The sequence below is a fragment of the Heloderma suspectum genome, chromosome 1, assembly GCF_057233095.1.
Source record: "Heloderma suspectum isolate Gila_16-S chromosome 1, 16-S_ref, whole genome shotgun sequence".
NCBI lineage: Eukaryota > Metazoa > Chordata > Lepidosauria > Squamata > Helodermatidae > Heloderma > Heloderma suspectum.
The window spans coordinates 132,230,681-132,245,695 of NC_139458.1; the positions used below are offsets into that span (position 1 = coordinate 132,230,681).

At 44.3% G+C, this 15,015-nt stretch overlaps 1 protein-coding gene across 1 annotated transcript in view; it reads right to left on the reverse strand.

Moving 5' to 3' along the window:
* B4GALNT4 (beta-1,4-N-acetyl-galactosaminyltransferase 4) overlaps positions 1-15,015 on the reverse strand; it is a 210,301-nt gene that overhangs the window by 101,414 nt on the left and 93,872 nt on the right. The window contains exon 2 of the mRNA XM_084828719.1: positions 883-998. Within this exon, the coding sequence (XP_084684845.1) occupies positions 883-998 (116 nt within the window). The remainder of the gene's footprint in view (positions 1-882; positions 999-15,015) is intronic.

Sequence of the window (15,015 nt, forward strand, 5' to 3'; positions counted from 1 at the left end):
CTCATGTGTCCTGCATTCTTCCCACAATGGAGGAAGGAGATGGATGCACGAAGGAGAAACATCTGAGTCCCCTTTGCTTCTCCAATGGAGGAGCTAAGGGGATTCAACTGCTTCATGCGCCCAACCTCCTTCCCCCATTGCAGGAAGGAGGCAGGCTAAGCAGAAGGGGAAGGGTGGCCACTTTTCCTAGCATGGGTAAGTGCTACCCCTCATCCTCACTGCTATTTCTGATCTCAGATTGGGAATTAGCAGCGGGGATAAGGGGTGTTGGGACTCATGCACACGCGGGGAGAGCAACCACTTTCCCTGACACAGCAAGTCCTACATCCCCATTGCTATCTCCACTCTGAGATCAGACACAGGGGAATCCCCACTGCTATCTCCGATCTTCAGCATCTGAGGTGATTCCTCCAGGTGGCGGGGCTTGGAGCCTAAGCTCTGCCCCCTGGAGGAGCCACAAGAGGCTGTGTGGGCCAGACTGGGATACTCCACTGGCCGGAAGTTCTGCACCCCTGCTTTAAGATTCTCTGTTGTTTTTGCTGCAACAGATTAACCCAGCTATCGCCCTGGAAATGTTGGGCTGCCAATCAAGGCTGGCCAAAATTTGGGAACCCTGAGAATTCATCTATACGTCATTAACATAAGTTGCCATGTGATACTGATAAGGGTGACTCTGCCTGCTGTTGTGAAAGGCATTTAAAATAATATGTCCCAATCTCAGAAGCCGTTCAGCATAGCACCCTCCCAGCCCCCAAGGACACTGGGATTAAGAAGAGTCACATCCCTCTTCTCTACTATGCATCGTAATCGCAGGGAGATATCTCTTTCTCCAGACAAACACACACACACGCACAGCAAGAAGCCAGGCGCAAGTGAGATTACCATCTGCTCATCCTCCCGGCTCTCGCTGGAGTCCTCCGCCTTCCTCTGAGGAGAGGATGCATGGGCTCCAGCCGCTCGCCTGCCAGGGTCTGTCACCTCGCCCAGTCGCTCACCATCTGCAAAAGAAAAAGCAGATGCACCGCAGGGCATGAGAAGACGCAGGGCATGAGAAGACAGAGGCCATGCCTGCACCAGCCCTCACCCGACAGCCATCAACATCAGAAACTCTCTTTCAGGTTCACCGTCAGAACAGCTCAACCCCCTCGTGCCTCAGAGGAGACTGGAACTGACCAGGTCACGAGCTGGCAGCTCACATTATTCTCCTCCTTTCCTGAAACTGGGGCCTAAAAGAAACTGCAGTAACAAACAGGTTAAAACACCTCACAATTCCTGAAAATGCCTTCCGTGCTTGGGTCACTGGCCTCTTTCAGCTATCTAATGACCTTTCCAGATGGTCAGTTTATAGTGCAATAAACGCCAAGTTACTCTCATTTGGTGTTTGGAGTGCGCATACATCTTCCCTCTGAGCAGTGCCTTTGTTGTGGGGATTTCACATTTTCTTCAGTAGCCCAACCACAATATTTTATCACTGGGAAACTGTGTTTTTTCTTCCCAGGTAGGGCACCATTGCTGCACAAATGTCACGGTCCCTAATTTGCATACTGCCTGCAGCCCTTATTAGTGACATGGGGCAACCCCCGTCCCACTCCCAATGCTCCCAGCATTCTGTGACCTTTAACAAAGAAGGTAAAAGTTTGTCATCCCCCTATTTTTCTTGAAGGTAGAGTGCTCCCCAGTGTGTCACTTAAGAAATATATTGCTTTTTAAAAGCAAGTGGTAAACAAGGCTTCTCTCTTCATCCTCAGCAATGCTCTGGCACTGCATTAACTTGCTTTTAACTTTATTTTCAGGTTTTAAAAAAATCCTCGAAGGTTGTGTACTTCCCCTCTATCAGCCCTGAAATGCCCATCTCTCCTGATGCAAAGAAAATAAGGGGGAGAAAAGGAGGATGGAAGAAGTGGAATGCACAGTCTCTGCTGCAAAGCTTCTCTCCTGATGCAAAGAAAATAAGGGGGAGAAAAGGAGGATGGAAGAAGTGGAATGCACAGTCTCCGCTGCAAAGCTTCTTGCTCCCCCCCTCACCCCCAAATGTATTATATGGGGAAGAAATATTAGGTCACAGTCACTTGGTAGAGGCTGGTGTGAGTACAGTGAATACATCCCTGCATGGTGATAGCTTTGTAAGGCCACTAGATGGAGAAAGCAGGGGGAAAGAGTGTTCGTATCATAACAAAGAAACAACTTCACTTGAATAGCAATCACACCCCTGTTAGGACAGTTTTATATTGTATCTGCCCAATTAACATTCCTCATAAGAATGTAAGAAGAGCCCTGCTGGATGAGACCAAGGGTCCATCTAGTCCAGCATTCTGTTCACACAGTGGCCAACCAGCTGTCGACCAGGAACCCACAAGCAGGACACAAGCGCAACAGCACCTTCCCACCCATGTTCCCCAGCAACTGGGGGTACATAGGGCTCGCTGCCTCTGGTACTGGAGGTAGCACATAGCTATCAAGACTAGTAGCCATTGATAGCCTTTTCTTCCAGGAATTTGTCCAACCCCCTTTTAAAGCCATCCAAGTTGGCGGCCATCACTACATCCTGCGGTAGTGAATTCCATAGTTTAACTATGCGCTATGTGAAGAAGTACTTCCTTTTATCTGTCCTGAATCTCCCACCAATCAGCTTCTTCCTGGCTTCATTCTTTCACAAGCTTCCTTGCATCCCTTGGAAGCCCTAGATCCTAGCAACTAAACTAGCCCAGCTGGAGGGATTACAGATGCTGCAATTATTAATGAGAAATCAAGATACCAGCATCAACTTCATGTAAACATCTGCTGCTTAGTTCACTGAGTAGTGGTAGTCCAATCTTCCATACCAGAGTATGCCAGTGAAACAACATATGGGCCCATAAGGGCTTAGATGCTGCATAATCATCCCTTTGCTGCATAAACCAGTGCCCACTCTGCCCAGATTTACTGATCTGTTTTGGCATTTCATGAAGACACCTGTACAAATGAGGAAATCTCATTCCTTGGGCCAGGATTTACTGAAATACTAGCACCTGTTTTATGGGGTACATTAAAACAAGCAAACACTTGCTAGGTGATGTAATTTGTTTGCCCCAAAATCATGCAGATGAAGACTCCTACCTTTCATCACGGTTCTACTGTGACAGAAGAAACAGGAAGGAATGGCAGCTCCATGCTGCGGTAATCCCTGCCCCTCACCTGGCATTCATGTGCAATCCATACTACATTACCTCTTTGGGAGCACAGGATCTGGTGCAGAACTTTCCCCACTCTCTGGCCAGCTTGGCCAGCCCCCACCACTCCCAGCATCCATTCAAATGGCAGTCAGGCTGCCAACCTCTGTGCCACTTTTTCGTAGAAGCCATTAAAGCATTATAATGTGACTGAGATGTAGGGTGGATGGAGAGAGGGAGGGAGGGGGGGGGAGAGAGAGAGAGAATATGTCTCCTTCAGAGGTTGGGTGTGAGCCAGCAAGAAGGGGCCACCCTAGCACAGGGCCTTGGCTGCCATTAGCTTGCAGACAGTTGGGTTTGGCCCAGCTTTGGGGAAAAGGCACTGCTCTTGTAAAAGCCTCCCTCATTACACTTGTTCTGGGCAGCTTGCCTTGGCTCATCAGTGTCATGTTTAATTACATTTAATGCAACAGTTACATAAGAGCAAGGATAAACTCCAGCCATAACAGGGATTGTTAAGAACTCCCTTCCAGCACATGGCCATATGCGGAGACCTGCAACACGGTGGGGGCGAGGGAGGTGAATACCTTCTAGCAAACCTCTCTTTCTTATTGGCTGCTGCTAGCAAAGGCGGATACTCCAAAGGTTGTCTCTCGCACTGAGTGCCTTCTCCCTTAGGGTTAGCACCCCATGCATTTCTTTGTTCTCTGTGCCACAGCATGGCATACAATTCGGAAAGAGCTATAGGATTAGGTTACCATATAAACAAAAGAGCAAGGGAATGTTTGGAGTTTTATCACCTTTGCATATGTAGTGCTATGGGGATGATAAATTGATATCCATTATGTTCTAGACAACTGTTGCGTTCTGGCATAAAATAAATTCTACTCAAAGAAAGGTTTGGCAGCCTGATATGGGATCCAGATGTCACAAACCTACTTATCTCAGGAGATCTGAGTACCCCTTTAATACAAGGTCTTGTGGGTTCTCTAATAATTCTTCCTCTGGCCTTATCCACAGAGGTGGAATAGGTGCCACAAGCCCATCAACATCTATTTCTCCCTCAAGGTGCAAATCCTCTTCAGAGGGATTTCTAAAGATTGAGGGCATATATCCATGTCTGTGCTTGGTCTTTCCAACCTCACACAGTACCCATTCTTCAGACCATTAATGATAGTTAAGTGTCTAGCTATGTGTGGTTATTAGTTACATTTGTTTACAGAGTTGCACAAACCTCGAGATTTAACCAAACAGGTATTTTATAGATAAAGCACAAAGAGAAAAGGGCAGCAAACAGGCAATTTGTAAAAGAAATCAAAAGGTAAACAATTATGTGGTACATGGGGGGGGGAATAGGAAGCACAGCTAAATTTATGTTAGGTTATGACATATCATTAGGCCCAATTGTTTTCTTATTAGCATATGTGAAAGAGGTAGTATTACACAAACATCAGGAGATAGCTTGGAATTTGTGGCAGTCAAAATATTAGTAGCCACCAAATGGAGAAATAATGAGATGCTTACTGTTAAAAGTTCTTGAAAGTATGGGAAATAGCAAAAATGGTAAAATTAGAAGAATATGTACAAATAAGAGATGGGAAGAAAAAGGAAGACTTTTTGTTCAATAACTGGAAACCCTGTTTAGACTTTGAGTCAGAAAATAATTTGGAAATCGGTAAATATAAGATAAATCAAGGAATAGTGAGATTTAGATTACAATAGTAAGATTTAGATTAGTAAAAAGTGGACTCAATTTATGCACTGACAGTAATTATATAGTATTTATATTTTAATGCTTTGATAGATTGCTTTATGTGCAGAAGCATTAGTCATGATATGTAGAAGCAATATTCACTTTACTTTTTGTATATATTGGAATATATACCAATTTTGTAAAATGTTACTCGACTTAAAAATTTACCAAGATGTATTTGTATTTCATAATATGAAATTAAAATCATACTTTTTAAAAAGGTAAATAATTCTAATTTCTGTATTATGGCTCACCGTTGATGGCCCTAAGACTTAATTAGTAATCTAAAACACAGTATGCTCCCATGTTGATATCAAATGGATATCAGATCACCCTGGATGGGTAATCTGAGCCACACTCACCACAGAAGAAGCCTGTATTTTACAAAAGGACACTTTGGTGGATGAAGTGTTGCTTCTGGAGTCTAAACCGATCAAGTATGGGACTCAAAGCTTATTTATTACAGAAGTTTATATACTGCTTTCCAGTAAACTATCAAAGTAATTAACGTAACAATAACAACATAAAATATAACAATAATGCACAATAAAATAATCACTGGTCAAGAATAAAATTATAATTATACCAACTGGGTCATGCCTTGGAGAAGGCCTGAGTGAAGAGGTGGGTCTTAAGGAGTTGTCTAAAGATCAAAACTGAAGACATTTGCCTAATTTCAGCAGGTACTGCAACACTGAATGCCCTGTTACAGGTACTCCTGGGGCAAACCTTGGGAACATGTGGCACCACCAAAAGCGTTCCTCCTAAGGATGGCAAAGACCAGGCAAGGGCATCAGGAAAGAGGCGATCCCTAAGGTAATCTGGTCCCAAGTTGTTTAGAGCTTTATAGGCTAACAACAGAACTTTACACTTGGCCCAGTGGCTTACTGGCAGCCAGTGCAGGTTTTTTTTAGCAGAGGTGTGTCACACTGTTGAAAAGAGGGCCCTGTTAGCACCAGCTGCAGCTTCTGGACCAGGCCCAAGGGTAACCCCACATAGAGCACATTACAGTAATCCAACCTTGAGGTTACCAATGCCCATACCACCAGCCTAAGCTATCGCAGTCAAAGAACAGCTGTAGTTGGCAAACCAGCCGAAGCTGCTACAAGGCGCTCCAAGCCACCATGGCCTCCTGAGCCTCCAGTGACAAAGATGGATCTAGGACCACTCCCCAAATGATGCACCTGTTTTTTCAGAGGGAGTGAAATCCCATCCAGGACAGGCAATTAACCTATTTCCCGAACCCATGATCACCTACCCACAGTGCTTCCATCTTGCCAGGATTCAAACTCAGGTTATTGGCCCTCACGTAGCCCACCACTGCATCCAAGGACCGGTCTGGAGCCTGCACGGCCACACCTGATTGAGATGTTAAGGAGAAATAGAGCTGGGTGTCATCTGCATACTGATGACGCCTTGCTCGAAATCCCTGGATCCCAGTGGCTTCGTATAGATGATAAAGAGCATTGGGTGCCAGGGGGCGAAAGCACACTCCCCCAACATCCCTCTCTGAGACTGATTCCAGAGGTAGGAGCAGAACCACTGAAGTGCAGTGCCCCCAATACCCATCCCACAGAGCTGGTCCTGGAAGATACCATGGTCGATGGTATCAAAAGCTGCAGAGAGATTCAGTAAGAGGAGCAAGGTCTGACTCCCCCTGTCACTCTCTTGATAAAGGCCATCCATTTATCCTGTTTAGTGACACTTGTTAATTGGGGCCAGTCCAATGGGAGGACCATGGGAGTAAGAGAACTACCTGTGGAAATGTGCTTTCCTGGAAGGGGATTAAGGGCACAGTCCTATCCTGATGCTTGTAACTTTCCGAACTTGGAGGCTTACAGGCATCCAATGCAGAGAGGGAGGAGAGACAGAGGCGATATTTGCCTCCCTGCTCCTCCCGCTCTGCATTTTCACTAGACAGACTTTCTCGCCTGTCTAGCTGGGGTGCTGTGCAGGGGGAGGGAAGGAGTCTGGAGAGGCCTGGGGATACTTCGTATGCTGGTCTCTTGTCTCCTCCCTCCCTGCACACAGAAATGGCCCCTTTCCTCCCTCTCCGAGGTTGCTTTTGCAACCTCAGAGAGGCAGCCAGCACAGTTCTCTCTATGCTGGCTGTGAGGGGGCAGGGGGATTCCTGGCTCCAAGGTCGGAACACTGTCTCTGACCTTAGATCCAGGGATCTGAAATATCTTATGGCTCCCCAGATGCTGTCATGGGGCCACAGGATTGCTCCCTCTGTCAGAATGCTTTCATAGTGACAGGTGGCATATAAATACACATATAAATGGAGGGGGGGAGAGGGAGGGAGAGAGAACCCAACAACAGCAAGCTACATGAGATTCTTGTCCTGACATCCCCACCCTGCCCAAAGCAGCAGATCTGTGGGCTAGCATTACCCACATGGCTCTCTCAGTCCAAAAGCGCTTTTCTGTAGAGACTGCAGTGCAAAAGAACACTCAGCTTTACACCTTTTTCCTGGGTCCTATTTTTGGCTTACTGCTGAATCACACATCTAAGAGTGTGGAAAACTGCTGCCCGGACACAGACTCTAGCTCCAGATAGGGAAGGACTCAGCAGATTCTCCCCAAAAGCTCAAACATCTGTTCTCTCTATGTTAGCTCAATTGAATTTTCCTGGGTTTATATCTGAGGTAGAATTCTGGCTCCAAGAGGCAGTTGGGATGGGAGGCACATGCATGCACTTGCTCACTCTTAATGTCTGCTGGAGGCAAGGACAGCGTTGTGCTCATAAGCCTTCTTCGGAAATTATGCTCAGTTTTGATCACACTCATGCTAGCTATTAAGAAGTGTTCTGAAGGGGCTGGAAGAGTCACCCCAGCAGACTAAATTGGGATGGACACAGTCAAAAGGTTTCTTAAGACACCCGACTTCGGCTGGGCTGCAGCCATCACAGACGGATCTTAATTGTATATTGGCAGGAGACTGTTCTCCTGTGTAATACGAATCTCTTAGCCAGAGAGCTCCCATCACTCAAACTCACATTTACCACACTTGAAAGGAGGGAAGGACTCAATAAATTGCTTCTGGGAGGAAGATGCTGCAAACACAGCCCTCACTCACACTAAGTGGACTGAAAAGACCTATCCACTCAACGTATTGAACTTGGCCTACAATTTGGCATAAACAAGACACTTCTGGCCTTAAAGGGACTGAACAAAACCGAGGGCCTGCAGCGTGGCATGGGTGATCCGGACAAGTTTTAGGTGGCAGCTCCCCCAGATATACATTGAAGTAGCTGAGTCATTTCCTTCCAGGCATCAAAACAAACCAAACAAATGAACAAACAACCCCACGCCCAAACAAAGATAAACTAATCTTGAAATCTGTATCAGATTTTTACATGAACATAAATAAACAAGATGTCTGTATTTTTTAGGCCTGAGAAAGAGGGTCCAAGACCCGCTTACACAGCATATATATAAAATCATGTGTACTACCAGCAAACGTTGCTCTAGAAAGCCCTTAGAACAACAATATTATTTAAAACCAATTAAAATAATATAAACCAATAACCATATAAATTATGCACATCATCATCATTATAAAAACAGTATTATCAGGAGAGCAAACTAGAAACATCTATCTGGCAGATTCAGGACAAATATCAATGACAGCTCATATAGCCAGCCAAGCTTCACCCCACAAAGTCCTGCTGGGGAAAAAAAACCTTTACATAAGCCTTCTAAAGGTAAAAACTGGGCTAGCTTGGTGTCGTCCTTTGGAGAGAGAGGTGCCAATACTGAAAAAATACTGCTACTACTTGTCATTAATCTAACCTCTGACAAAGATGGAACATACAGCAATTATACTGATGACACCTCACCCCAAATTTCTGGATGACTTCTCCTAGAACATGGGATATAAGGTAGATCCTTGTAGCACTCCATAGGTTAAACCCTACCACCACCTTCCCAACACTACGGACCCAGGCTACCAGACAAATAAGAGTGGAACCACCATGATTTACTAACTCCAACTCCCAGTCGTCCTATCAGGTGGTCAAGAAGGATACCATGGTCAATGGAATCAAAACCAGTTGAAATGCTGAGACAATCTATAAGGTCACACTCCCTCTTGTCTATCTCTTTGACCAGTTCATCCATCAAGGTGATCAAGGCAGTTTTAATTCCAAAAGCAGGCCAGAAGCCAAACTAATACGGATCAAGATAATTTGAAGCATATCGAAGGACCTGGACCTGTGTTCCCATCGCCTCGCCCCAAAATGGTGGATTAGAGACTGGCTGGTACTCTTAAATCCTGAGAGTCTAGACAGACAAACAAACAAATTGGCAGGGGTCTTACAACTGCCTCCTTCAGTTGGTCTGATCCACCCCTTCTCACAGAGATGCATTTACCACAACATGGACCATCCTGGCCAGCCTGTCTTGACTGGGAGGAATCAACCAGAAACGGGAAGGTTGAGTACACATATGGTTGAGAACACTTCTCCAAGGACCTTGTCTACATCCTCAGGCACTTGACAAGCAGAGGCCATGGAGAGCACCTGTTGAGGACCTGTGCTCAATGCAACATCTAATTCAGAATGAAAACAAGTTATTTCATCTGCAAAGTGCCTTGCAGGCATGTCATCAAGGGCTGGACTTAATAAAACCCTGAGCCTTTAACCACTCTCAAAAGCAGTGCTGGAAGGTACAGTGTGAATGCAATGATGGTGGAGATGTTTTTTCACCACCATCACTGACACAGAGTAAGCCTTCAAATGGGCTCTAACATGTTCAGTTAGATGCATCCTAAGTTTTCTGTCACCATCTCTTGAGGCATCATCCCTGCTGTTTTATTGTCTCAGCTCCCTGGAATACCAGGAAGATACATGGACTTTAGCCCATGGAAGAGAGTGCCTTAGAACTATCATAATAAAAGGCTCGTGGCACCTTAAAGACTAACAAATTTATTCTGGCATAATAAGCTTTCATGGACTATAGTCCATCAGATGCATTATGGAGAGTTTGTTTTGTTACACATTTCATGTGGTGGGGGAGGAGGGAGGGGGGAAGAATTGTAAACAAGTAGGTCAGAAGGAAATTCTGTGTAGACAGTACTGGTGGTGATAATCACAACACAGCTACCCCCTCGAAATTAGAACTATATTGTCTCAGCTCCCTGGAATACCAGGAAGATACATGGACTTTAGCCCATGGAAGAGAGTGCCTTAGAACTATCATAATAAAAGGCTCGTGGCACCTTAAACGTGTCAACTTTTGCAACAATTGCAAAAACCTTGCCAGGTTCATAGTCTCCTTATGATCTCTGAGCTTTTAGCCAGTACTGACTGCACATTCTTCAAGCTTATCAGGAACAACTCTGGGGGCTAGCAACTTGCTTTTGTTTTAAAAAGGCAGAAGATGTTGTTCACATTGTGAACTAAGGACAACTAGATTGTGTGCTGACCCATTATACAGATCTTTGGGCCTCCTTATTAGAAATCATGGATGTTATTAGCTTACTCTGAGATGATTTGCAGCTGCTTTTTAACTTCCAATGAAGCCAGTGGGTGATCTCCCTTTGACTTTAGGCTACAATCATAGTGTTAAGGAACAGTAACTGGAAAGAAAGCATGGAACGAAGGGGTAAAATCATTGGTAGTTATTAAAGAGCCTAATTCTAGGTATCTGCTTAGTGCTGTTCTAACACTAAGAACACTGGGATTCTGAGCCTACTCTAACTAGCATTTACCAGAATAGTTATCCCCGATCCAAGAATTTCTCCAAAAGCCTACTACACTGATCCTTCTACTCTGCTATGAGGCCAGTCTGTCTACACACACACACACTTTACTTGCAGCATTAAAATGATCTACTCCCCCAAAATAATAACGCTGGAAATTTAAAATGTATTAGCTGATAATTGTTACATACTCTGCCTCCTTTATGAAATGTACACCTAAAATTCTCTCAAATTATCAGTAAGGCTATGAAACAAACCTCAGCAGAATGGCCGGGGAAACTGCAAGGAATGCAGCTCCCATTAATCATATGCCCTCTCTATCCTGACTTGATCAGAACGGAGGCGAAAAGACAGAATGAAGCTGAGTTTTGTCCTGTAAAAAGAGAGAAGGAGAGGCCAAGAGCATGAACAACCATTTTGACATTTTGTGGAGAAAAATCATAGGGACAAAGGCATTTAAAAGTAATAATTGCCAACATAAAATTGAATCAGGTGCTGTGTTTTGTGAATATACCAAACAGCAAAAAGAGTTCAACGACCACTTTATACAGAAAGTATAGTAGGTGCATTACACAAGTCTTCAACTGAAGAGTGAAAATTAACCGTTAGAGTGATAGTACTTGGGTGGGTGGGAGAAAGCTACTAGGTAAAAACAGGAAAAAGAATTTCTCTCTCTCTCTCTCTCTCTCTCACACACACACACACACACACACACTTTTTTTTTAAACTACCTTTGCCAGTGCATAAAGCTCTTTCCTTAACAGCCCGCTATGCTTGGTTTTATGATGCTAAAGTGTCCATTTACTGGGCTGAATTTTTTTTCCCCATATCCCCAAGTGTCAGCACTGTATGTGCAGGCAGCAGTTCTAGGCAGGGCTGGAAATGGAGCATAAAAAACTTTCAGGTGCGCCCAAGTGTCTGAGACTGTTGATGCTCTAACTTGTTTTCTTTTGAAACAAAGTACCTCTCCCCTCCATTACATTCCTTTAGTTCTTCTCTAGCTCAGAAAGAACAATTTCCTTCAGTTCACTTTCTTATTTGGCAAAGAGCCCCAAAACGTTTCTTCCAAAACTGGGCTGGGGGAGGATAAATGGGAAAGATGGATTTATGTTTATGGTGATTCATCCCCCAGGCAGGAGACAGCAGAAGATATATAATGGACTAGTGCTGTATTTTATAAGTGTCGTACAGGACTATTTCCCCATAGGAAGCAATAAAACTTCCCATGAGACATTCAGGAAGCCCAATTTCTGTCCGGCTTCATCTCAGGAGATACATCTTCAGTACCTGTCTCTCCCTCTGATCTTCCTTCCTTCATGCAGGGAATTTCCTGCTCTACCACTTTAGAGCCTGTATTCTCATCTATCTGTATCTCTGTTTCAGAGTGCTTTAGTTACTAATAGCCAACCCTTTCTACAACATGTAGCTTTTGAAGCTATCAATCCTTCATCCAAATGAAGAGCTTGCGGGGGACAGGGACTTCCTTTTGATCCTATTACCCAGGCTCTTCCAAATGAGAAAGAAAGCGGATTGGGGAGAGATGCATCAGATAATCAATCTATTCACTTCTTCAACCGGAATTGCATTAGACACCCATATGCCCTAATGAGGATAATTACTCAATTCAACAGTAATCTGGTATGCTTAAATGCTTGGAACATAGTTTTTAGATTGCCATTACTGTAGTGAGGAATCAAGAGCTCTGAGAAGCATGCAAGTAGAACCATGCTGGTTAGCCCCATACCAGCACTAGCAGCATCATACTTTGGTTCCAGGCCAAAGACAGTGAGGACAAGATTTGCCCTTTTAATTTAGCAATACATTAGAAATGATGGGGCATTACTGCATGGGGAAGGGTAGAGTAGCCTTGCTATTTTTAAACTCCTGGTCTGAATGACTCTGTGGGAGAAGACACGCCTCTGCCAAATGTTGCTAAACACATGCACAAAGATTCTTTTATGAATGCATCATGATACTATTGATGCAACAGTAGTTTGTATATTCCATGAAATAAACTTCAACTTGGAACAATAATAACAATAAAATAATGCATTCACAAATAGCATAAGCATGGTGAGCTCTTCAACAGTGGTCTCATCAACACACAACCACATTCCACACAGCACTCATTGCAACAATTGCCACCACTAGCTGCGCTGAGGAGTCTGGGACATACAATCACATATCTCCCTATGGCAAAGTATTGCAGTTTATCTACTGGGAAAATGCAATTTCTCTGAAATGGAAACACTTTGGAGAAAGACATCTGAATGTTCTTCAGCAACCAAATAACAGCTCCACATTGATGATGCAATAAAGCAATACATTTTAGTCTTGTGACTGGTTCAAGTAGTAGGACCAGCTGTTCAGGGGGTAATAACTATGACTATGGGGGCATAGAGAGAGAGAGAGAGAGAGAGAGCACCAGCATGTTTCAGTCCTGGGACTTGCTGATTATTGTGTCCCCGATACACAAAACAGAAAAGGTGAATGCCCCTCATATCTAAAGCCCTTGTCCCACTTCTCTGCGAAGCAGCCATACGTACCTCCATGGTTCTGATGCCATTAGCATTCTAGAAGCAACCCACTCCCTCCCCCTTCCCCCACCACCCAAGCCCCATCTCCTAGGAGACAGAAGCAGAAATATCCACACAAACAGGAAATTAAGTCTTAAAGTTCCCTCATCCTGTGCCTAGCCATCACTGAGCCCTGACAATCCAATTTCTTTTTTCACTTTTTTGGCAACTGTCTATATTGCTCAATCCCCTGTTAATTCATCTCATTCCTCTCCTTCAAAAATATGCTATGAAACTGCTAGAGATAGGGAGGGTGCAGGAAGTTACCAGGCTTTAAAAGGTGAGGCACCAGGATTTTTTTTTTTTTTTAATCAATATGGGGAGGATAGAATAATTATGGTTCAGATACTTTTCAGTCTTCATTGTGAATTGCTGTCCTGTTAGAGCAAGTCCTACACCTACTGGGGGCCTTCACAGTCAAGATGGAGGAGGAAAGGGGTAAGAGCATCAGATAAAAGATTATGGTGTTGAATATTCATTAAAATGTTATCCAGTAGCAGTAAACCATCTGTAAAACTCATATTCAAACTTACCAGGCTGCCGCCAAACCAATACTGTTTGTGAAGAGACCACAGATATGCAGGGCCAGCCAGAGAGATTTTGTTGCCTGAGGCTGAGCAGCAAATGCCACCTGCCCCCACAGTCAAAGCACATAGTACTCAAGGCTGGTCAAGTTATTTTGGCACCTGAGCCAGAAAATCTCACAAGCACCTTTTCCTGGGAGTAAAATACAATAATAATACATTTCATTTAGTTTCCTATATTTCTGAATCGCCCAATAGCCAAAGCTCTCTGGGCGGTTTACAAAGATTAAAGCCCTAAAAGCATGTAATACAAAACCAATGTACAAAAATATAACAGTTTTAAAACAATCAACAGTCAGTCCCAGGACTCATTAAAAAAAAACCCTTATCATTAAAGGTGCTGCCCTTTCATGATAACTAGTACCAGCCGCATGAGGTAGATACCTCACTCTGCCTAAAGACAGGGATGGCCCTGACAGAAGTTTACCCCTGAACAGGGGAAGCCTCCAGTATACTCCACCACAGGAGTAAGAGCAACATATTGTTCAAATGCTACTGGTGCTGCAGTGAGGCAGAATATTCCCTACACATTCCAAGACCAATAGTCCCCTTTGCCTTTCTCTTCCATTTCCCCTCTTATTCTGTCTTCACTTCCTTAACAGTGATTAAAAAACCCATGGGGAAAGTGGTTTAAGTGGGAAAAGTGGTTAGCCACTTGGAAAGTGATTACCCACATGGGAGAAAGCTTCAGCAGCGAGGGGAACAGAAAGAATAGCACAGGTTCTCACTGGCGCAAGCCCAGCACAAATACCCTGATGTGTCTGCAACTATTAAAAGCTTTCATGAGGTAGGTCAGCAGTGCTTCATTTCCAAAAGAAAGAAGTGTGGGTCTCAGATTTGCTGGAAGGTCAACTATTTGACCATTTTTTACTTTTCCCATAATCCCACATTTGGGGGTGGGGGAGGGCGCATGTGATTGTTCAGAAATGAGAAAGAGGCCTTTTGAGCAACTTCACAGGCCCATTTTATGTATATGACAAGAAGGTGAGCATGATGGGAAGGGCCATATATTGCAAGGGCCATTGTGAAGTTTGCACAATGCAATTCCACCTCATCCCCCTACCTAGCCTGCTCGCAGAATCCCTGACACTGGAGACAGGCTCACCCAGGGCCCAGGCTTGGCTTCCATCATAGCAATGTCTCCAACTGCAGTGCTTTACTTTGCTCCCCACCAGAGCAAAAGAGAAGGACAGAATTTAAGGGCAGCTAGTTATCCAAGAGAAAGAAAAAGGATGGCACTCAGGGGCATGA